This window comes from Narcine bancroftii, chromosome 13 (assembly GCF_036971445.1).
Source record: "Narcine bancroftii isolate sNarBan1 chromosome 13, sNarBan1.hap1, whole genome shotgun sequence".
NCBI classification, from domain to species: Eukaryota; Metazoa; Chordata; class Chondrichthyes; order Torpediniformes; family Narcinidae; genus Narcine; species Narcine bancroftii.
Genome location: NC_091481.1, coordinates 77,929,983 through 77,952,819, shown reverse-complemented (window position 1 = coordinate 77,952,819; position 22,837 = coordinate 77,929,983). Strand labels below are relative to the sequence as shown.

The 22,837-nt window shown below is 41.9% G+C and overlaps 1 protein-coding gene across 5 annotated transcripts in view; it reads right to left on the bottom strand.

Annotated features, from left to right (window-relative positions):
• alkbh6 (alkB homolog 6) overlaps nt 1-22,837 on the bottom strand; it is a 59,944-nt gene that overhangs the window by 20,520 nt on the left and 16,587 nt on the right. For 3 of the 5 annotated variants that reach the window (XM_069908965.1, XM_069908960.1, XM_069908961.1), the window contains 2 exons: nt 21,190-21,300; nt 17,114-18,113 (listed from right to left, as the gene is read on the bottom strand). In XM_069908965.1, the coding sequence (XP_069765066.1) occupies nt 17,841-18,113; nt 21,190-21,300 (384 nt within the window). In that variant the 3' untranslated portion in view covers nt 17,114-17,840. Of the gene's footprint in view, nt 1-11,891; nt 11,987-17,113; nt 18,114-21,189; nt 21,301-22,837 lie in introns of those variants that run through there. The other 2 variants (XM_069908963.1, XM_069908964.1) reach the window with 2 other exon arrangements.

Sequence of the window (22,837 nt, the reverse complement as noted above, 5' to 3'; positions counted from 1 at the left end):
GCCTCTCGCTTGTCCATCCTACATGAGATTATCTCAAAAAATTCCAATAGGTTGGTCAGGCAGGATCTTCCCTTCATGAAACGATACTGACTTGGACCTATCTTGCCATGCACTTCGAGGTATTTCATAACCTCATTCTTGAGGATCGACTCCAATAAATTTCCAACTATTGATGTCAGACCAATAGGTCTGTAATTTTCTTTATTCTGCCTCCCCACTTCTGAAACAGCGGAACTACACTTGCGACCTTCCAATCCTCCAGAGTCTATTGATTCCTGGAAAATCAATTCCAATGCCTCCACGATCTCTAAAGCCACTTCCTTCAAAACCCATGCGTATACCACATCCGGTCTGGGAGACTTATCTATCTTTAGTCCATTAACCTTCTCAAGCACTTTCTCCCTAGTAATCTTGACTGTACTTAATTCTATTCCCTGAGACCTCGGACAATCAGGTCTTCCACAGTGAACACTGATGCAAAATACCCATTTAGTTCCTCTGCTATTTCTTTGTTACCCATCATTTTCAATCAGTCCTACATCTACCCATGTCTTTCTTTTCCCTATATTTTGTTTAAAAACTTAGTATCCTTTTGTATGTTATTTACCAACTTCCTTTCATTATTCCTTTTCTTTCCTAATGACTTTCTTAGTTTCTTTCTGTGTTTTTAAAAGATTCCCACTAATTTTTGCTCCCTTTTGCTTTTATTTTAGCCTTAACCTCTCTTGTTGGCTACATTTGTGCCATGTTTCCTTTCATAATTTTCCTTTTTCTTGGAATATATCTATCCAGCACTTTCCTTATTACTTGTAGAAATTTATTCCAATTCTGCTCTTCCATCCCTCCATCTAACTTACTTTTCCAATCAACTCATATCACTATAATTCCCTCTGTTTCCCTGAAATATTGACACACCTGATGTCAGCTTCTCCTTCTCAAATCTGAACCTGAACTCAAATCATGTTTATGATAACTACTTCCTAAGGGTTCCTTTACCTTCAGTTCTCTAATCTCCTCAAGTTCATTACCCAGCACCCAATCCAAAACAGCCAATCCCCTGGTGGGCTTATCAACAAGCTGCTCCAAAAAGCCATTCTGCAAACTCTCTCTTCTGAGAACCAGTACCTTCCTGATTTTCACAGTCCACTTTCATGTTGAAATCCCCCCCATAATTATTTTGACATTTTCCTTCTGACACGCCTTTTCTATCTCCAGCTACAATGTAGTTCATGTCCTGGCTGCTGTTTGGGTGCCAGTATATAAGTGCTTTAGAGTTCTTTTACCCTTGGCATGTCTTTTTTTTAAAATTTTTTATTTTTCACACCATAAATCACATTAACCATGGTACACACTTTTTCCTTTTCACACATATACAGTGCCATTTTCTCCCCCCCTCCCTCCTCCCATCCCACCCTCCCTACCTCCCCCCTCCCGTCCATTTAAGGTATACAATCTAGGATACATTAAACCAGTCAGACAATGTTGTCATTCAATAAAAATACACCAGAAATTCTACTGAGTCCATTCTTTTCATTTCCTTTTCCTTCCGTTAACTTAGGTAGTGATTGTCCCCGGTAGGTTTTCGCTATTGTATTTAATGTAAGGCTCCCATATTTGTTCGAATATTTCAATATTATTTCTTAAACTATATATTATTTTTTCTAATGGAATACATTTATTCATTTCTATATACCATTGTTGTATTTTCAAATTATCTTCCAATTTCCAGGTTGACATAATACATTTTTTTGCTACGGCTAGAGCTATCTTAACAAATCTTTTTTGTGCATCCTCCAAATCAATTCCAAATTCTTTATTTTTTATATTACTTAGGAGGAAGATCTCTGGATTCTTTGGTATATTGTTTTCTGTTATTTTATTTAATATCTGATTTAGATCTTCCCAAAATTTTTTTACTTTCTCACATGTCCAGATTGCATGAATTGTTGTTCCCATTTCTTTTTTACATCGAAAACATCTATCAGATACTGTTGGGTCCCATTTATTTAACTTTTGAGGTGTAATGTATAGCCTGTGTATCCAGTTATATTGTATCATACGTAACCTCATATTTATTGTATTTCTCATCGTTCTGGAGCATAACTTCTCCCATGTTTCCTTTTTTATCTTTATATTTAAATCTTGTTCCCATTTTTGTTTAGTTTTACCATTTGTTTCCTCATTCTCCTTTTCTTGCAGTTTAATATACATATTTGTTATAAATCTTTTGATTAACATTGTATCTGTAATCACATATTCAAGGTTACTTCCCTCTGGCAAACTCAAACTGCTTCCTAATTTATCCTTCAAGTAGGATCTCAATTGGTAATATGCCAGCGCTGTATCTCCAGTTATATTGTACTTATCTTTCATTTGTTCAAAGGATAAGAATCTATTTCCTGAAAAACAATTTTCTATTCTTTTAATCCCTTTTTTTTCCCATTCTCTAAAGGAAAGGTTATCTATTGTAAAAGGGAGTAACTTGTTTTGTGTCAATATTACTTTTGGTAATTGATAATTTGTTTTATTTCTTTCTACATGAATCTTCTTCCAAATATTGAGGAGATGATGTAATACTGGAGAACTTCTATGTTGTACCAATTTTTCATCCCATTTATATAATATGTGTTCAGGTATCTTTTCCCCTATTTTATCTAATTCTAATCTCGTCCAATCTGGCTTTTCCCTTGTTTGATAAAAATCTGATAGGTATCTTAATTGTGCGGCTCTATAATAATTTTTAAAGTTTGGCAGTTGTAAGCCTCCTTGTTTATACCATTCTGTTAATTTATCTAGTGCTATCCTCGGTTTCCCCCCTCTCCATAAAAATTTCCTTATTATTTTCTTTAACTCCTTGAAGAATTTCTCTGTCAGTTGTATTGGCAATGCCTGAAATAAGTATAATATCCTTGGAAAAATGTTCATTTTAATACAGTTTATCCTTCCTATTAGTGTTAGTGGTAAATCTTTCCAATGCTCTAAATCGTCCTGTAATTTTTTCATTAGTGGATAATAATTGAGTTTATATAGTTGGCCGAGATTTTTGTTTATTTGTACACCTAGGTATCTTATTGCTTGCATTTGCCATCTAAATGGTGATTCCTTCTTAAATTTTGAGAAATCCGCATTATTCATCGGCATTGCTTCACTTTTATTTACGTTTATCTTGTAACCCGACACTTCTCCATATTCCTTCAATTTCTTATATAATTCTTTTATTGATAGTTCTGGTTCTGTTAAGTACACCATAACATCATCCACAAATAAACTGATTTTATATTCCTTGTCTTTTATTTTTATTCCTTTTATATTATTATCTGTTCTTATCAATTCTGCTAGTGGTTCTATAGCTAACGCAAACAATAAAGGTGATAGTGGGCATCCCTGTCGTGTTGACCTGCTTAAGTTAAATTGTTTTGATACATGTCCATTTACTGTCACTTTCGCTAATGGTCCCTTATATAATGCTTTAATCCAATTAATATACTTCTCCGGTAAACTGAATTTTTGCAATACTTTGAACAAATAATTCCATTCTACTCTGTCAAAGGCCTTCTCTGCGTCTAAAGCAACTGCTACTGTAGGTGCTTTATTCCCTTGTACTGCATGAATTAAGTTAATAAATTTACAAATATTGTCTGTTGTGCGTCTTTTTTTGATAAATCCAGTTTGGTCTAGATTTACCATTTTCGGTACATACTCTGCTAATCTGTTTGCTAATAATTTAGCTATTATCTTATAATCTGTGTTAAGTAAAGATATTGGTCTATATGATGCTGGTGTGAGTGGATCTTTCCCTTAGAATTACTGTAATTATTGCTGTTTTACATGAATCTGGTAAGCTTTGCGTTTTATCAATCTGGTTGATTACTTCCAGGAGGGGCGGAATTAATAAGTCTTTAAATGTTTTATAGAATTCTATTGGGAATCCATCCTCTCCTGGTGTCTTATTATTTGGTAATTTTTAAATTATCTCTTGTATTTCTACTATTCCAAATGGCTCTGTTAATTTATTTTGTTCCTCTATTTGTAGTTTTGGTAGTTCAATTTTAGTTAGAAATTCATCTATTTTCCCTTCTTTCCCTTCGTTTGCAGTTCGATATAATTGTTCATAGAATTCTCTAAAGTTTTCCTTAATTTCTTTTGGATTATATGTAATTTGTTTGTCTTTTTTCCTTGATGCCAATACCATTTTCTTAGCTTGTTCTGTCTTAAGCTGCCATGCTAGGATTTTGTGCGTTTTTTCTCCTAGTTCATAATATTTCTGTTTTGTCTTCATTATGTTCTTCTCCACCTTATATGTTTGTAGTGTTTCATATTTTATTTTTTTATCCGCCAATTCTCTTCTTTCCCTTGGCATTTCTTAACTCAACCCATAAGGATTCTCCCTCATGTGATCTTACGTCCCTTCTTTCTAGTGATTTAATATCATTGCTCACCATCAGGGCCATGCCACCCCCTCTACCTACCTGCCTATCCTTTCTATACACTGTGTATCCTTGGACATTCAGCTCCCCATCACATCCATCATTAAACCATATCTCGTTGATGACCACAATGATCATCTCTGGTCTTCTTACTTGGAGGAGGTGGTGCAGAGGAGGTTTTCCAGTGATGAAGGGGTTAGTCTATAGTCGTCTGGAACTGTACTCACTGGAATTTAGAAGAATGAAAGGGCATCTGATAGAAACATATCAAATGCATAGATAAGTTGTTTTCATTTGGAGGGAAATCCAGAACTCGGGGACATTGCCTCAAGATTCAGGTTAACTCGGAGTTCATTCCAGAAAACTTGCTTATTGGATTTATTTTTAGCTGGAACTGAAACAATCAGTTTAACACTGCTCTGGGCTCTCCAGATCCTAGCAAAGTATCCAAAAATTCAAGGCAAATGTAATTACTCTTAGTAATTGAAGGGTTTATGCTGATCACACCATAAATGGATGTTGTTGTTGGAGAATGCAACGTGATCCTTTGTCAGATACTTCCCTGAGCTCACATGTTCAGAATGCAGTGAGTTGCTGAGTGAAGTTTCACTATTTCTGACATCCAAAAACGAGTCAAACAAATAAAGGGCTTTGTGATGGTTTTGGACAAGGTACATGCTCTGTCCGTTCTGAAATCTCATTATTGAGTAAACCTCCCAACAAACAGTTCATTTTTTTGCTGCCGAACCTTCATTCTGCAATTAGATCAGAAGGGAGGGTGTTCACTGATGGTTGCACAATGTCCAAATCCATTTGCAATTCCTCAGAAAATGAAGCAGTCCCTGCCTGCCAGAACACAGACAACGTTTGGATAAGCAGAGAGCAACATTCGCAAAGTGCAAAAGGGCAATGACACGTCCAAGTTGACATTGGCCAAGCCCCATTTCATTAACAAACATGAGATCGGCTGGACCCGGTTTGTTAAACTTGTCCTTGCAAGAACAGGGGAAAGGTTGGATATCCTTGCTGAGAGTGGAACACCTACTGGATTCCCAAAACATTTCCATCGTCAATGAGACATTATGGAAGGATAATGGAAAACTTTTGTACATTTCTAACACTAAAGAACCATAATACTTTGAAGGACAAACTGCCTTCTTGATTGCCACCTGAAAGTTTCTGCTGTTTTCTTACCCTAAACAACAGTCTCTTCGCCATAGGTGAGCTTAGTACCTTCTGCTTCATTTACTCAGCTGCTTTGACATCTCCACAGCTTCTGACAAAGGCAGCAAATGCATGTGAATTCTACCAAAGAACACATCTTTTAAAATATCAGTCCCCCTGTTTTACATCTGTAGTCTCAGTCATGCAGCCTCCTCCTTTATCACCTGTCGTGTGACCTTTGTCACCACGACTATGTTCACAGCTCCTCTGAATTGTTCTTGATTTCTCCTAACTTGCAACCACCCCATCTGTCAATTGGTCTCATCCCAATATGAACAACCCTTTCATTCGCCACCTTGCAAGGAAGGGGACTTCCTGCTGCAAATAAAATCATCAACTTCTAGACTACCTCACTCTCCAACAGTGTCGAATACGAACCCTGGTGACTGGGACAGACCATTGTTTAAATTTGAAGCCAGATGATGTAATATTGACCAACATGTGATGAGTTGGACAACGATTGTGAACTAATTACGTTAAAATAAATGTTACATAACTAATGTTGATTCCCACAGAGGAAGTTCAATGTGAGATCGATGAGGCGACTGGATCTAATTGGAGCCCTGTGAATGAGGATCGAGCAAAAATGCTGTACACTGATGCTTTTATACACTAGGTTCAGTGACAGAGGAATTAGGGGATATGGGGAGAAGGCAGGTAGGCGGAGTTAGGTCATAAATTAGATCAGCCATGATCGTATTGAATGGCGGAGCAGGCTCGATGGGCCATTTTTGGCCTTCTCCTGTTCCTACTTCCTATGTTCCTACATATTGACATTATTCCCATTAATATCCCACACATGGCAACGAGTGACGTGGAATTCAGAGGATATTTGACACCAGAGGTCAGAATCAAAGATTTTATAATGATCATTATACTGTAGTTGTATTGTTTCTTGTGACACCAATCCAGAAAATAAATATCCAATGTCATTTGAGAGAAAAGTGGTAGCCATTGTATTGTGCAAAAAACACACCAAACTCCTCGGATTTTGATGTTTGGGGATAATGGAGAATACTCTCCAAGGTTTCAGGTGAAGCCTCTGCTTCCTAGTGAATAATATCATTGGATCTTTCGTAGAGTCAGAAGAGCAGACATTTGATTAGACAGGGCTCAAACAACTCTAGAGCAGAGTTTGAATCAACACCTGTTCTAGAGTCCTACAGAGTCACCTCTTTCTAAATCTTCAGTCAGAAGAAGTGAAAGAATATGGGAGAGCTATGGAACTTCATAGTACAGATATTCCCCGTCTTGCGACTTACGTCCATCTACACATACGACCGAAAATTTTAAAAATTATAAAATTTACATGGATGACGTTGTACTTGACAAACCATAACAGGGATATAGGGCATGCAAGAGCCAAAATGTACGTAATTACCTTGTCAGTCGGTGTCCCAGGGTCTGTAGGTTGGGCGAGGCTATCACGATTCCTGTGTGCACGCGCAACACTTGGGTTGGCGCATGCACGGTGGGTTCGCGGATTGGAGTCCGGTGGGAGCATGCGCAGTGAGAATGCATACTGGACTTCGGGGTGGGCACAAATTCAATGTTGTTAGTGATTAGCAAACATCACAATCATACGGTTTTCAAATAGCTTCTTGAATTTCAGATGACATGGTCAAGGTCATTTCTTTTTTAATTCGTTCCATTCTAATTTCTCAACAGTTGTTTGAAGACGCTGACTTTTGTTGAGTATCTTGTTTGAATGACCATTTGCCATGTTAATGGACCACACTAGTTATTCCACAGTGAAAGGCATCGCAATGAAGGGCGCCTCATCCCTTGTGCAACCTTTCCAGCTTGCTCTTTACATTTTCCAGATGCTGATCTGGAATGGCAGCCATGGTTGACAGTTTCTTTCTTTCATTAGGAGACCAATGGTATGAAGTTCAATTCAACAACACCATGATTGATCCAACAAGATCTGCTTTCAGTCCAGAGCTGTAATTCACAGCTGATCTTGTTGGATCAGCAATGTAGATGTTAAATTGAATTTTGTTCTTATATGTCACTAATATAACTTTTGGTCATTACTATGTTTAAATTTGCTCCTTTATCGAGGCTACATTGTGCTTCCTTTACTTTCCTCCGTCCTGAAAGAGACCAGCCAGTGGGAGACACCAGAATCGTTTAATCCAAATAATTTCCTTGTTGAAAATGGATCCTTCAAAAAAAAGTGTGAGTTTCATGGTGTTTTCAGTAGGTACATACTTATGACTTTTAATGCCTTTTCTCCCTACCCGCTCACCCAGCCCATGTCTGATTGTAGATTAAATCCAAATGACAGGAGCAGGATGTTAGCATGTTAGTTATATTATTTGACTAGTAACTGGAGGTTTTGGCTATTCATGTAGAATAGGAAAAAAAGCCATCTCCAAGGCTTCACTGTATCTTTAAGAAGTTGAATACTATAGATGGTGCTTGCATATTTTTCATTCCAGAACATCTTGGTGCTTTTGCAGGTCCGAGAATATGTCTGGGAACATCCTTGGCTCGAATGGAAAGTTTCCCTTTTTTTTGACCACTCTTCTGCAAAACTTTGTCTTCAAATCAGTTGTCGACTGCAAGGATATTGATATCTCACCGCTTCAAAGTGGTATTCTGGTTATACCCCATGTATACGAAATTTATGCTATTTCTTGCTAAGTTACTTGGGACATCTCATGAATGTTAGCAATTCCTGTCATTAAAAATTAGAAAATCATTATTATATCCCACATCTAAACTCGCACCTTTGAATCTTTTTTATTCCGGCTTGTCATCGTTGGCTACCTCGGAGGGAAAGATAAGAAAATAAGGTAGGTCATGGGGGAAACAAAAAAAATTGTGCTCAGGTGCCTTTCTGTGAGCACCTCATGACTTGGAGAAAGGAGAGGCTTAATGTCAGGGCAAGAATGCCAGCAAGACGACTTTGATGGTTATAGATTTCTGCACGAGGAGCAGTGCTCGCCCCAAGACTGCATCAACAATCATAAAGTGGAAGTAATACACAGCTTTAATTTTCTCAGAGTAAACACCTCGAATAACTTGACCTGGTTCATCTGCACAGCTGGTTGGTGCTTACTCCAGTATACCCCTGGGCAGATGCAGGCACCAGAGTATTATCTTTAGACCAATGACATTTACAGCTGGATTCTGCAGCTTGCATAACTTGCTGTACTGATATGAATCATTGGAAAATGAAATGACGCTTGTTGTGCAGAATCCACCCCTCCAGCTAGCACTGGCAGCAGGAAAATGTCTGTTAATTTGATTTCCTCAAGGATAAAGCATTATGGGTGCTTCCTGATGCCTTTAGTAATAAAATGCTGCCACATTGAACAAGCCCCCAACTCCCCAACACTTGCCTGTGTGTCCTCAGCAGCCAAAATCTAGAGAAAGATCCATGAAGCCGTTCAAATATCTTTTTAATGTTGCAACATCTCTCTCACTTCCTTAACTAGCTTGTTTCATATAGCGACCAGCTTCTGATTGGAAAAAAAAGTGATTCACACGTCCCCTTTAAAGGTTTCCCTTCACACTTTAATCCCAAGCCCTCTCATTTAAACTCCCCTACCCAGGGATAAGCATTGACTAGCCACCTTAACTAGACCACTCATAATTTTATAATCCTCTACAACACACATGTCAAACTCTGGCCCGCGGGCCAAATTTGGCCCGCGATATAATTATATTTGGCCCGCAAGATCATATTAAATATATATTAGAGTTGGCCCGATGGCTGCCGCGCCAGTATAGCGCATGCACACTGAAGGTGAAAATGAAGACGCTGGAGGTGTGGAGGGATCTCAGAGTCCCGAATCCCGGGGATCGGAGTGCCGCACTCAGCCCGCCCGGCTCCCGGACACACAGACGGGGCTGGAGTTGGGGACCACCCTTCTGGGTCTGCGCTTCAGCGGCGACGCCGGACCGAACAACATCTCGTTGGCGATGCCTTCCCTCTCGCTCCGTGCGTGGCGGACCCTGCCTCCCGCTCCTTTTGTTGGAGACGAGCTCGGTGCCGTGAGATCGCAGTTTAATCCCTCTCCAACCATGGGAGGGGGTGGGAGCAACGTGCTCTTCTCAGCCAATTCCTCCACCGCCCCGGATGCTGGCGTTTCAACGGGGGGTTCGGGTGCCTTCGTCAGGCGACCGACCTGTTGGTCCAACACAAGGGGAGAGCGTACAAACTCCACACAGACAGCACCTGAACTCGGGTGAACGTGGAGCTGCGACCCCACATTCCACATCAGGACTGTGTGTAAGATTGGGAGCAGTGAGACGGAAGCTTATTTTGTTCCTGTGATTTAAGCCTTTCTTGGGGTGGGAGGGGGTCCTTCTCTGACCACTTCCCTAACAATTAACCTAATCAGATGTGGAGTTACCACAATACAACAGTTCTCAACCTTTTTCTTTCCACTCGCGTCCCTGTGCCATCGGTGCTCTGTGATTAGTAAGGGATTGCTTAAGGTGGTCTGTGGGTGGGAAGAAAAAGTTTGAAGACCACTGCTTTAATCATCCCTCATTGACTCGTCATGTGCACGGTTTCAGATCTCCAAAGGAAATGGGCCAATGACAATGACAATGAAAGAGTTTATCCAAAACTATTATTAAACATTTATTTTAATAAGAAAAAGTTTAACATTACATATGTTGAAAGAAGAGAAAATATGCAGATGTTGTTGAAAATTTTCAATAAATATTTAGTTCGGCCCTCGACTTAGTCCAAGTTTTTAATTTTGGCCCTCCGTGAATTTGAGTTTGACACCCCTGCTCTACAAGGTCACCCCTCCAACCACCTTCACTCTAAGGAAAACTCTCCCAGCATTTCCATTGTTACGAGCCCAGAGGACCCCAAAACCCAGCAGCAATAGATATTCACCAAGACAAATGGTTACTTAAACAAATGTTGCTTTTAATTATCTTTAAACATGAAAACAGAATCACACTTTAACTTAACTAACTTAACCCCCTTCTAATTCTAAGCGCACCTGTATGTAATATGTGTGTGTGTGTGTGTGTATGTGTGTGTGTGTGTGTGTGTGTAAGTTCAGAAAAGTTCTTGATGGTTCACAGTCCAATCTCACTTCTCATTCCTGCAAGTTCACTGGTTGCAGGCAATTCTTATACTGTGCACAGAATTTAACATTATAAAGTTCACCAGGCTTTGGTGCTTGAGAGGTAAATGGTTACAGCTCAGGAAGTTTCTTGTCGGTTTTCAAAGAGAGATTTGTTGTTTCAGGACATCCATAAATGATGTACTTCCATCAGCCACTCCAGTGACTTGCTGACGAAACTTGCCCCTTCAGGGTTCTCCAGATGATAACCTCTTTCTTTCAGGTCACCACAGAGTTCCATTCTGTTTCTCTTATTCCAAGTGAAACATTAGACAGCCAGTTCTCTCCTCTTGCATGAACCACAAGGGCTTTGATCAGGCCGTCTTCCAAACGGGCTTGCCAGCTTGTCCTATTCCAGTCCTAGCTACTTCTGCTGGCTGTAACACTGTACAGGTGATCTGTGTGTGTGTGTGTGTGTGTGTGTGTGTGTGTGTGTGTGTGTGTGTGTGTGTGTGTGCGCGTGTGCGTGTATTCCTCTCTGTACCTCTCTCAGAGAGAAAGCTTGTTTTTTTTTCTCTCTCTCTGCTTGCAAAACCACATGACCCTCTTATAATAGCAAGCTCTCTTCCAGACAGCAGCAGCTCCAGCATGCTCTTTCATCTGTTGCCTTTGGTAAACAACAATCTATTAGTGAAGTCTCTTGAGCACTCTTCAAAGCTCTTGAAATAGCTGTGTAGCCGATATGTCTAGCATGGGCAGAGCTCCAGTATTTCAAATAAGATCTGTTTTAAAGTGTTTGTATGTTACCTACTCTAACAAACCTTTCCCAATTTATCTCCCAAAAACATATCTATATACTCTGTCTCACCAGGCTATCAAATAGAGTCTATTGCTTTGATGTACGATGAACATATGAAATGTATCAGCATAATGCTACAAATTGAAGCATAAATTAGTTTGTTTTGGAATTGTACATTAGTGAACTTTGTCATAGTGTGTTAATATAAGAATTGTTAATTAAAGAGAAACAAAAGACTATCTGATATCTTCACTGTTTCTAGGTCTTATTTTGTTTAGAAGGTGACAATGTGCACTTTCTTGCAAACTTATCTCATAAATTGAAAGATGTGAGCACTTTCCATCAGAATTCTATGTTGATCCTTGATATCCGAACAACTTTCTGATGAACAAGCACTTTTACCTTTCCTTGAAATATGCTTTCTGTCCTTGACGTTCATTTGCACGTCCTTTTTGGCAACTCAAACTCCCTTGAAGACCGTTGATATATATGTGCACCTGCAGTAAATGGTCAAACACAACATCACTATAATTCTAGGACTGCAAGAATGCAAGATAAAATTAAGTAAATCCAATGGGTTCAACAATATACAAACTAAATATACTTAATAACTAGAATTGCGTATGAAATGAAGCTTGGATTATTTAAAGTGGCTGATTGAGTTATTCCATATTTTCTTTGCCTGGTATATTGTAGGTAGTGGTAGCCGACTTTCCATATTTCCCACAGCTCCTCAGTACTATTTGGGTAATTGATGTTTAAAAAAAAATCTGCACCCAAATCATTCAGATTTATTGTCAGAGTACACACATGACATCACAGGCAACTCCGAGATTAATTTTCTGGTTGGTGAGGCAGTATTATTAGTTGTGCAAAAAAAACTGTACACAACATATACATGCATACAAATAAATAAATGTAAACAAACTGACTGTGCAAGAGAGGTTAAAAAAAATCACTGAAGTGCAAATGAGTCCCTGATTGAGTTTGTCATTGAGGAGTCTGCTGGTGTAGGGGGATCAACTGTTCCTGAACCTGAAGGCGCAAGTCTTGTAGCACCGACACCTCTTTTATGATGGTTGCAGCAAGAACAGAGCGAGTGCTGAGTGATGTGGATCCTTGATGATCGCTGAGGCTCTCTGGCAGCAGCGATCTCTGTAGATGGTCTCGATGGTGGGGAGGGTTTTGGCTGTGATGTCCTGGGCTGTGTCAACTACTTTTTGCAGGCTTTTTACGCTAAGGGGGTTTTGGTGTCCCCATACTTGCCAGTCAGCATACTTTCCACCACACGTCTGTAGAGATTTGCCAGGGTTTCCATTCATTCAACCATCAAACGATATATCCAATCCATTTGTGTAATTATTAAAATATCACCACATTGTGATAAGCAATGCTCTTTGCTCACTGTTTATTGAAGTTGCAGTTGGAATGTTCTTCATTAAACATTTTTCACTCAAAACAATGGTCATCCTTTCCTATTTTATCAGATGATAGGAGGAGAAGGGAGGGATGGGACAGCAGTGATCAGGGGGAGGAGGGATGGGTGGGTGGGTAGCAGGGGAAGCACATCTGTCCATAGCCAGCCAGATTGCAGGAACACATTACTTTCCATCTGGGCCATCTCCAGCCAGATGCCATTAACATCAACTTCTCTGCTTTCTGTGACCAGCTCACCTTTTCTTTCCCCTCCCCTTTCCAGTTCTCCCCTCTCTTCACCCTCCACCCACCCAGCCATTCCTCCTCCCCCTGATCGCTGCTGACCTCCTTTGGAGCAGTACAGATGCCAACCAGGCCCCAAGGGAGTTCGTTGGCCCAATTCAGTCCATCAGGGCTGTCTTCAGGTGCCTGTGGAACCTCTCCACCAGCCCGTTGGCCTGCGGGTGGTATGCTGTGGTATGGTGGAGTTGGGTCCCAGGGCATTTGCTAAAGCGGTCCACAGGCTGGAAGTGAATTGGGCTCCCCTGTTAGATGTTAAGTGTGCGGGGACCCCAAAACATGCCACCCAAGTGTTCAGTAATGCCCGTGCATTCGGCTCCACAGAGATTTCAGGTAAGCAGCACTGCCACTTGCCATCTGGTCAGCCAGTCGACCATTGTCAACAGATAACATGCCTCTTTGGATATAGGTAGGGGCCCAACAATGTCTAAATGCACGTGGCTGAACAAATAACATGCTGGTTCAAAGAGCTGTGGGTCTGGATCTTGGATGCCTGGCACTGAGTAAGTGAAGGGGCTAGGATACCAGTCTTTCCTTCAGCTGTTTCAGTACAACCATGAGGGTTTCTGGATCCTTGGCAGAGGCCAAGAACTCCCCCAGGATTACCAGTGCGCTGTAAACTATTTCTGCTGCAAAGGCATTAAAGTCATCCTTTGGCATGATGCCCATCCCCAGAAGGACCCAAGGCAGTTCATCTGCCCAGTTGGGCTCCTTCAGCCGGGCCACCAGGGCCGCTTTTAAATGTCTGTGCAACTGCCCCACCAATACGTTGGCCTGCAGGTAATATGGTGGAGTTGGGTTCCCAACAGTTTGGCCTGTGCCGCCCAAAGTCCCCAGGTAAACTGCGCTCCGCTGTCGGAGGTGAGATGTTCCAGGACTCTGAATCTGAACGTGCAGGTGTTGATTAGTGCCATGGCACAGGTCTCCGAGGTCATGTCAGCCATCAGGACTGCCTCCAGCCGCCACATGGAGTGGTCAACTGTAGTGATGAGTTATCTCACCTCACGGGAAACTGGTAGCAGCCCCACGATGTCAATGTGGATGTAGCTGAACCTACACTGCACTGGCTCAAAAGTCTGGGGAGGTGCTTTAGTGTGAGTTTCCACCCTAGAAGCCTGGCAGAGCGTGCAAGTCTTGGCCTGCTGACTGACCTGTTTATGGAGCCCGTGCCAGACAAACCTGTTGGCAACCATCCTTACTGTAGTTCCGATGGTCAGATGCACCAGGTTTGCACCGCATCAAAGTTTATGTCTCCATGCTGCTGGCATAATGTGGAGGAGTTTTCCGGTGGAGATATCGCAGAGGAGTGTCTGGTTGCTGGGGACGATGTCGACATCCTCCTGCTGCAAGCCAGAAAGCACAGTCCTGTTCGCAGGATCTCAGGGTTGTTGTATTGTGCCCTTGCTAGGGCTGAATAATGTATGCCCTGGGATAGGGCATGGACAGATTTGATGGTGAGACAAGAGAGTACATCAGCCACACATTGTTTTTGCCAGTGATGTATTGGATGTCCGTGGTAAATTCGGACACATAGGAAAGGGATCTCTGCTGGCTGGCCAACCACGGGTCAGACACTTTGTGGAAGGTGAAAGTTAGTGTTTTGTGGTCTGTGAAGGCCTTGAATTGTCTGCCTTCCAGGAAGTATCGGAAGTGCCTGACTGCCAGGTACAGCATCAATAGCTCCCAGTCAAAGGCACTGTCCAGAGGTGCCTGCTCAAGTCGTCCAGGGGCTTCCATCAACCGCTGTGCTAGAGGCGTCCACCGTGAAGGCGGTCAGTGCCTGAACCAGAAGGGTGGCATTAGCCAGAGCGTCCTTAGCCTTCTGGAACATCTCTGGGGCCTCCTCATCCCAGGCAACGTCTTTATTTTTCCCTGTCATCAGTGCAAAAAGAGAGTGCATGATCTGAATTGCTGCCAGTATGAATCGATGGTAGAAGTTAATCATACTGGCAAACTCCTGCAGCTCCTTCATGGTGCTAAGTTCTGTGAATGGCCAAACGGCATCCGCCTTCTCGGGAAGTGGTTTTGCCCCATACCCGTCACTACAATACCCCAGGAAGTCAATTGTGTCCCGCACAACCTGACATTTAGTGGGGTTGATGGTCATCCCAAACTCATGCAGACAGGTGAATAGTTGTCCGAGGTGGGTGGGCCATGTGCTCTGAATGGTTGCAGCAATAAGGATATCATCCGAGTAGATGATTGTGAATGTGAGGTCCCAGCCCACCACGTCGATCAGCCGCTGAAAAGTCTGAGCAGCATTCTTAAGCCCGAAGAGCATCCACGTGAATTCAAACAGGCCGAAGGGGTTGGTTTGTGGGTATGTCCTTGGGTTGCCTTGGGGATTTGATAATAACCTCTGATTAAATTTAAAACACTCGTGCCCATTGTAAGCTGGCGGTAAAGTCCTGGATATGGGGCACGGGGTATCTGTCCACTGTGGTGACCTCATTGAGGCCTCCACCCTCCTGCTGCCTTCGGGACCAGGGTGAGGCCCAGGGGATGGCCAACCGCCGCACTATCCCCAACTCCTCCATTTTGTTAAATTCCTCTTTGGTGAGGCCAAGTTTTTTGGGAGGGGTGGGAAGATGGCACGCCCTGGCATGGAGCCCTCAGTGAGGATGTGGTGCCTTACCCCATGCTTCGGTTCAGTGGAGCATAAATGTGGCGCCATGATTGCAGAGAACTCCGCCAAGATGTGTGCACAGGCATTATCAGATAAAGCCAAGGTGGGGGGACCAGTAGTTTGGCTTCCCCCCCAGGGGCATCGTCTGAAAAGTTCTGGCGTGCTCCAAACACCGCCCTTTTAAGTCTACCAGCAGGCAGTAGGGACGCAGGAAATTGGCTCCCAGGAGCGGATGCGCAACTGTCGTGACAATAGAAGTCCACTTAAATCGGTGGCCAGCAAATTGCAGGGGCACAGTGCAGGTTCTCCAAGTTCGCATAGAGGTGCTGTTTGCTGCTCTTGGTGCCGGGTCTGGCTTGGTGTTCCAGATATCGTAGACCATGGGGGGGGGGAGGGATACTTATTTCAACACTATTATCCACGATGAACCGCCTTCCCGACAGAGAGTTCCACATGTGGATGAGGCTGTCTCGTTGGCCAACTGCCACAGCCATTAACAACGGATGGCCATGGCATTTCCCAGAAACATGCAAGGTGAGTGGCCCCCGCACCCCATTGTTGATGACAATAGCAATATGGCTGGGTAGGGGGGAATCCACTTAGTCCGTCTACTGTGGTCTTGTTGCCGGCTGGAGATGGGGCTTGGCAATCTGTTCCACCAAGGCGCATTTTATTTCTTCGCTCTTCAGAGCACATCAGCCCAGGCTGCGACTTGCCTCAGGTTGCTGAAGTCCGCGTCTGCAAGCATGAGTCGGATATCCTTGGGCAGCTACTCCAGGAAAATCTGCGTAAAGAGCAGGCAAGGCCTGTGATCCTTGGCAAGTGTGAGCATCTCAGTCATGAGGGTGGATGTGGCCCTATCCCCCAAACCATCCAAGTGCAGCAAACAGGCGGCGCACTCACACAGTGATAGTCCAAAAATGTGGGTTAATACCTCTTTTGAGGGCTCCATATTTGCCTTGCTCCAGAGGCTACCATAGGAAATCGATGATCCTTGCTGTCGCGTCCTGGTTGAGCGAGCTCACTATGTCGTAGTAGCAGCAGGTGTCATCGTCAGCGATCTGTCAAAGGTGGAACTGGGCCTCGGCCTGTTTGAACCACACGTGTGGCTGCGACACCCAGAACATTGGCAGCTTTAGCGAGGCCGTGTGGAGAGCTGCTTGGTCCATCATCTTTGGGTCCCACTGCTGGTTGGGCCTGGTGGGGTCACCAATGTAGCGTGCGCGCTACATAAAGTGTGGAGTAAGAACGACACACACACAGTCAAGTCGATGTTGAAGATTGATTTATTACACTGCCAGATCTGTTTATATTCACAACAGGAGTGACGTCATCACAGTGCCATTCTCCGACTGGACGGCGTTCCCGCCATTGCCTGTTGTTTCCCGCCCTGCAGGAGGTCACGTGGGACGACAGCTGTTGGTCCCTGCAGGACCCTCACAATCACACGTTCGCCAGCCAATTTGTGAGCTAAGTCGCAACTCAGTTCACAGGCACTACACTTTCCTACTTTGTCACTCAGAGATAGCATCAAGTGTTTCCTTGTTAGTAATGACAGAAGATTCTCTTGCTTGAGCTGAAAATCTACAAATGCTTAAAAGAGGCATAAATTGTGTTGGAAGACAGTGTTCAGAAGAAACAAGTAAAATGGTGATGCATATTTACTCATTGACAGAATAAATTTATTTATTGTAATGTATGACCAGTGACACACCAACAGTTTTTTTAGACTATGGATATCAGAGAAGAAATTTATTTCAATAATTTATAATCACAGTGGATGTAAATCAGGGGAGGGTTTCGTCCATAGTAACATTAAAGAGAGGATATTTAAACTAGTTCACTGATATTTAATCAGGAGATTGGATGGCTCTATAAAACACCGTGCTGTCCAACTACAGAATAACCACTAATAATGTCACACTCATGAGAAAAGTTTGGGGAGCAAGGATGGGAATGCAGACAAATAAATCATGGAGAATCTCAGACCTTAACTTTGAAGATAAAACTCATTTCTTCTTCCCCAGCAGTATGGTAGTTTTTAAAACTTTTGGCACATAACGAACAGTCAGAGATACTCTTTTAGTTCTTGTTAAAATAGCCCCAAGTTTTGAGTTACACGAGTTCAGGTTTGCGACTTTCTCTGTGATTATATCCTCTGACACAGGCCTGATTCCATGCAGATACGTCAAGTACATGTCATCTTTCAGGACGAGGAGGCTACGTGGTTCAAGGAGCAGGGACAAGAAGTAGCGATTCTCCTCAGTTTGAGGAAAACACACCTGGAAAAGGTGGGGCAAATGTTATTTAATGTCTAATTCAATGCAAACATATTTATCTCCAAATTCTACATAAGAAATAGAAGATGAGCTTTCCATTTCCTGTGCCTGCTAAATTATTCAATACAATCACAGCTGATCTTTTACTTCAACAAGATTGTTCGGATTAAGATACCTATCAGATTTTTATCAAACAAGGGAAAAGCCAGATTGGACTAGATTAGAACTAGATAAAATAGGGGAAAAGATACCTGAACACATATATAAATGGGATGAAAAATTGGTACAATGTAGGAGTTCTCCAGTATTACATCATCTGCTCAATATTTGGAAGAAGATTTATGTAGAAAGGAATAAAACAAATTACCAATTATCAAAACTAATAATGATGCAAAATCAGTTACTCCCTTTTATAATAGATAACCTTTCCTTTAGAGAATGGGAGAAAAAAGGGATCAAAAGAATAGAAAATTGTTTTTCAGGAAATAGATTATTATCCTTTGAACAAATGAAGGATAAATATAATATAACTCAAGATACAGTGCTGGCATATTACCAATTGAGATCCTACTTGAAGGACAAATTAGGAAGTAGTCTGAGGTTACCAGAGGGAAGTAATTTTGAATATGTGATTGCAGATACAATGACAATCAAAAGATTTATAACAAATATGTATATTAAACTGCAAGAAAAGGAGAATGAGGAAACAAATGGTAAAACTAAACAAAAATGGGAACAAGATTTAAATATAAAGATAAAGAAGGAAACATGGGAGAAGTTATGCTCTGGAACGATGAGAAATACAATAAATATGAGGTTACGTATGATACAATATAACTGGATACACAGGCTATACATTACACCTCAAAAGTTAAATAAATGGGACCCAACAGTATCTGATAGATGTTTTCGATGTAAAAAAGAAATGGGAACAACAATTCATGCAATCTGGACATGTGAGAAAGTAGAAAAATTTTGAGAAGATCTAAACCAGATATTAAATAAAATTACAGAAAACAATATATCAAAAAACCCAGAGATCTTCCTCCTAAGTAACATAAAAATAAAGAATTTGGACTTGATTTGGATGGTGCACAAAAAAGATTTGTTAAGATAGCTCTAGCCGTAGCAAAAAAATATATTATGTCAACCTGGAAATCGGAAGATAATTTGAAAATACAACAATGGTATGTAGAAATGAATAAATGTATTCCATTAGAAAAAATAACATATAATTTAAGAAATAATATTGAAATATTTGAACAAATATGGGAGCCATACATGAAACACAATAGAAAAAACCTACCGGGGACATCTACCACCTAAATTAACGAAAGGAGAAGGAAATGAAAAGAATTGATTCAGTGGAATTTCTTGTTTATTTTTATTGAATGACAACATTGTTTGACTGGTTTAATGTGTCTTAGATTTTGTACTTTAAATGAATGGGGGGGGGAGGTAGGGAGGGTGGGATGGGAGGAGGGGGGGGGGAGAAAATGACACTGTATATATTTGAAAAGGAAAATGTATGTATCTTGGTCAGTGTGGTTTATGGTGTGAAAAATAAAAAATTTAAAAAAAAAACAAGATTGTTCGGAACTAACTACATAGTCAATTTAACATTCAAAAACCTACAGATCTGTCTTGAAACATTTAACAATCAATCCTCTCCCACCTTCTTAATAGAGAATTCCGAAGACTCACGACCTATTGGGTGATGAAATTTCTTTTCTTTGTCCTGAAGAAGCTGATCCTTATTTTGAGGCTGTGACCCATCCAGGGGGAAACATCATCCTTATATTTACCGTCAAGTCCTTGGTCTTCTCCCCCAGCACACAGATTTCACCACTTGCTTTTCTGAGGCAAGATCCTTCCTCAAATCCACAATCCAATCTTTTCTTTCAGGGATACACTTCTGGCTCATCTGCTATCTACAACAGTCCTACACTTCATCAATGTGTATTGTCAGGAGCAGGGAGGATCCAGAAGGAAACTCCTGGACTTTGTTAAGTCACCAATTTTTCCTTTCATTAAATCATGTAAAGCACAAGCTATTAAATTTCTAGCAGAGGGTTTTTTTTTAAAAGCTACCACCGGTTGTTGAAGCAAATAAAAAGAACAAGAACAGTAATGAAATGGCGCCAAAATTGCAATATTTGTTTGCTTCTTTATTGTTAATTTCATAATTAAATAAATGTGCATAACTCAAAGTTCAAGGAGTTAAATGGTTCTCCCATTCGTCTCTCTGAGAAATTGCCTATTTAATCAGGCCAACACACAGACTCTCTGTAACGTGCACCCAAATGTGAATGTACTTTACCCATGCAGTTTTCAGGTACAACTCACTCTTGCCAGCTTCAAATGCTGCCTGTTGAAACAACAAACAAGGTGCTGCCTGATGCAGACACCTGAGAAATCAATCTTTTTAAAGCCAAGATGTTTCCCCTGATGTAAATACCATCATCAATAAATGTATCAGCAGAACCCTTTCTCTCTCACCGGCCGCAGCGGAACCCTTTCTCTCTCACCGGCCGCAGCGGAACCCTTTCTCTCTCACCGGCCGCAGCGGAACCCTTTCTCTCTCACCGGCCGCAGCGGAACCCTTTCTCTCTCACCGGCCGCAGCGGAACCCTTTCTCTCTCACCGGCCGCAGCGGAACCCTTTCTCTCTCACCGGCCGCAGCGGAACCCTTTCTCTCTCACCGGCCGCAGCGGAACCCTTTCTCTCTCACCGGCCGCAGCGGAACCCTTTCTCTCTCACCGGCCGCAGCGGAACCCTTTCTCTCTCACCGGCCGCAGCAGCTGCCAAATTGTGTTGATCAGAAAATTAATAGATGGCACCAAAATTACCCAAAATGAGTCCACTGGTTGGCTTCATTACCAATTTCAGATTTAAATAAAGGTTTATAATTGTGCGCTCACAGGCAAACTTGGACAATTATCGGAATTGGGTGATTCACCCATTCATGCCTCTGAACATCCAAACTCACTCTTGTGGCAAATCCGCATAAGATGAAACATTAAAAATATTTCAATGGTCCAAACATGATATGGCAGTAACATTCAAACAAAATACTCACCTCTCCTTTTTCATTCTCTCTTTTAATGGGGTGGTAGAAATCTAATAAAGTTTGAGAGCCAAGGCTTATAGTGGTCACAGTTGGAAAGTAAAGAGGTCCATCTTCATGAGGCTAGAAGGACAAAAAACAGATATCATAAACAATTCAATAATACAAGTAAGATTATCATGGGGGAGTCACGTGATGGGAGTAGTGGCTGGTCGAGTGGAACCAGCCCTCTCCAGAGAAAAGAAAAAAAAAGAGCTCATTAAACATAAAATACAGGAAGAGAAAGATAAAGTTACAGAGAAGAGACAGAAGATGGCACCCAAAAGAGAAAAAGTGAAAATAACAGTGAAAAGGGAGGAAGGAAAATCACTGGAGAAGAAAGAAGAAGGCCTTTACCTGCACGTCGGAGCAGAGAGCCACCGTGGAGAGGAGCGACCGATCTCTGGTGTTGGGGAGTCCCCAGAGGAGCAGTGTCCTCCCGACTGGCGGACTTTAAAAATGGCTCTCAGAGCCAAGAAGAGGTGCGCAACTGCGCAAGTAAAAGGTTAACGCCGGCAGGAGGGGGACTCAGCTGAGAAGCGGCCAGCTGAGAGACGCCCAGTATAGGGGCGTTCGGCTGGGGAGGTAAGCAAGAAAGAAGAAGAGTGGTGAGAAAGAGAATAAGGGCTGGAAGAGGGTGAGCGGCAACAGGGCAACCGGCAGGGGGACGACCTGCAGCAGGAGGCCCAGCAGTGGGTCAGCCTGCAGCAGGGGGTCGGCCTGCAGCGGGTCGACCTGCAGCGGGAGGCCCAACAACAGGTCGACCTGCAGTAGGAGGCCCAACAACAGGATACAGAAGCAGCTCACCAGAGAAGGATGAAGATACAAAGATACAGAGCAGAGAAGATGACACAGACATAGATACAGACACAGAAGAGGAGGAAGAAGACCAAGAATTTCAAAAGAAAGAAGAAGGTAAAATAGAAGGACAAAGTTTAGATAAAGCCTTTTTCGAAGAACAAATGAGGCCATTAAAAGAATGGCTATCATTTAGAATTTAGTTCAATCAAAAGAAAAATGAAAAGAGCTGAAGACAGAATGCAAAGTTTAGAGTTGGTCATGACTGAAATAGGGAAAAGAGGAGAAAATGTGGAGGAACGAGAAGTTGCTGCAGAAATGGAGATAAATGATTCAAGAGGGAAGTTGGAAGAGAGCGAAAAAAAATAGAGACACAAAATTTATTGTCACAAAAAATTGACGTATTGCAAAACTACAGTAGGCGAAACAACATAAAAATAGTGGGCCTGAAAGAAGGCAAAGAAGGGTCAGATATGAAGGAATTTATAAAAGGATGAATCCCGAAGGTGCTGGGAACGATAGATTCACATGAAGAAATAGAAATCGAAAGGGCGCATAGAGCGTTAGTACCGAAACCGCCGCCACATCAAAAACTGAGATCCATATTGGTAAAATTTCTAAGATATACGACAAGAGAAAACATACTGGAGCAGGCAAGAAAGAAGGTTAGAGAAGACAATAAGCCGTTGGAATACAAGGGACAAAAAATAGTTTTCTACCCAGACATAAGCTTCGAACTTTTAAAGAAGAGGAAGGAATTCAACACGGCAAAAACAATCTTATGGAAGAAAGGGTATAACTTTATATTAAGACATCCAGTAGT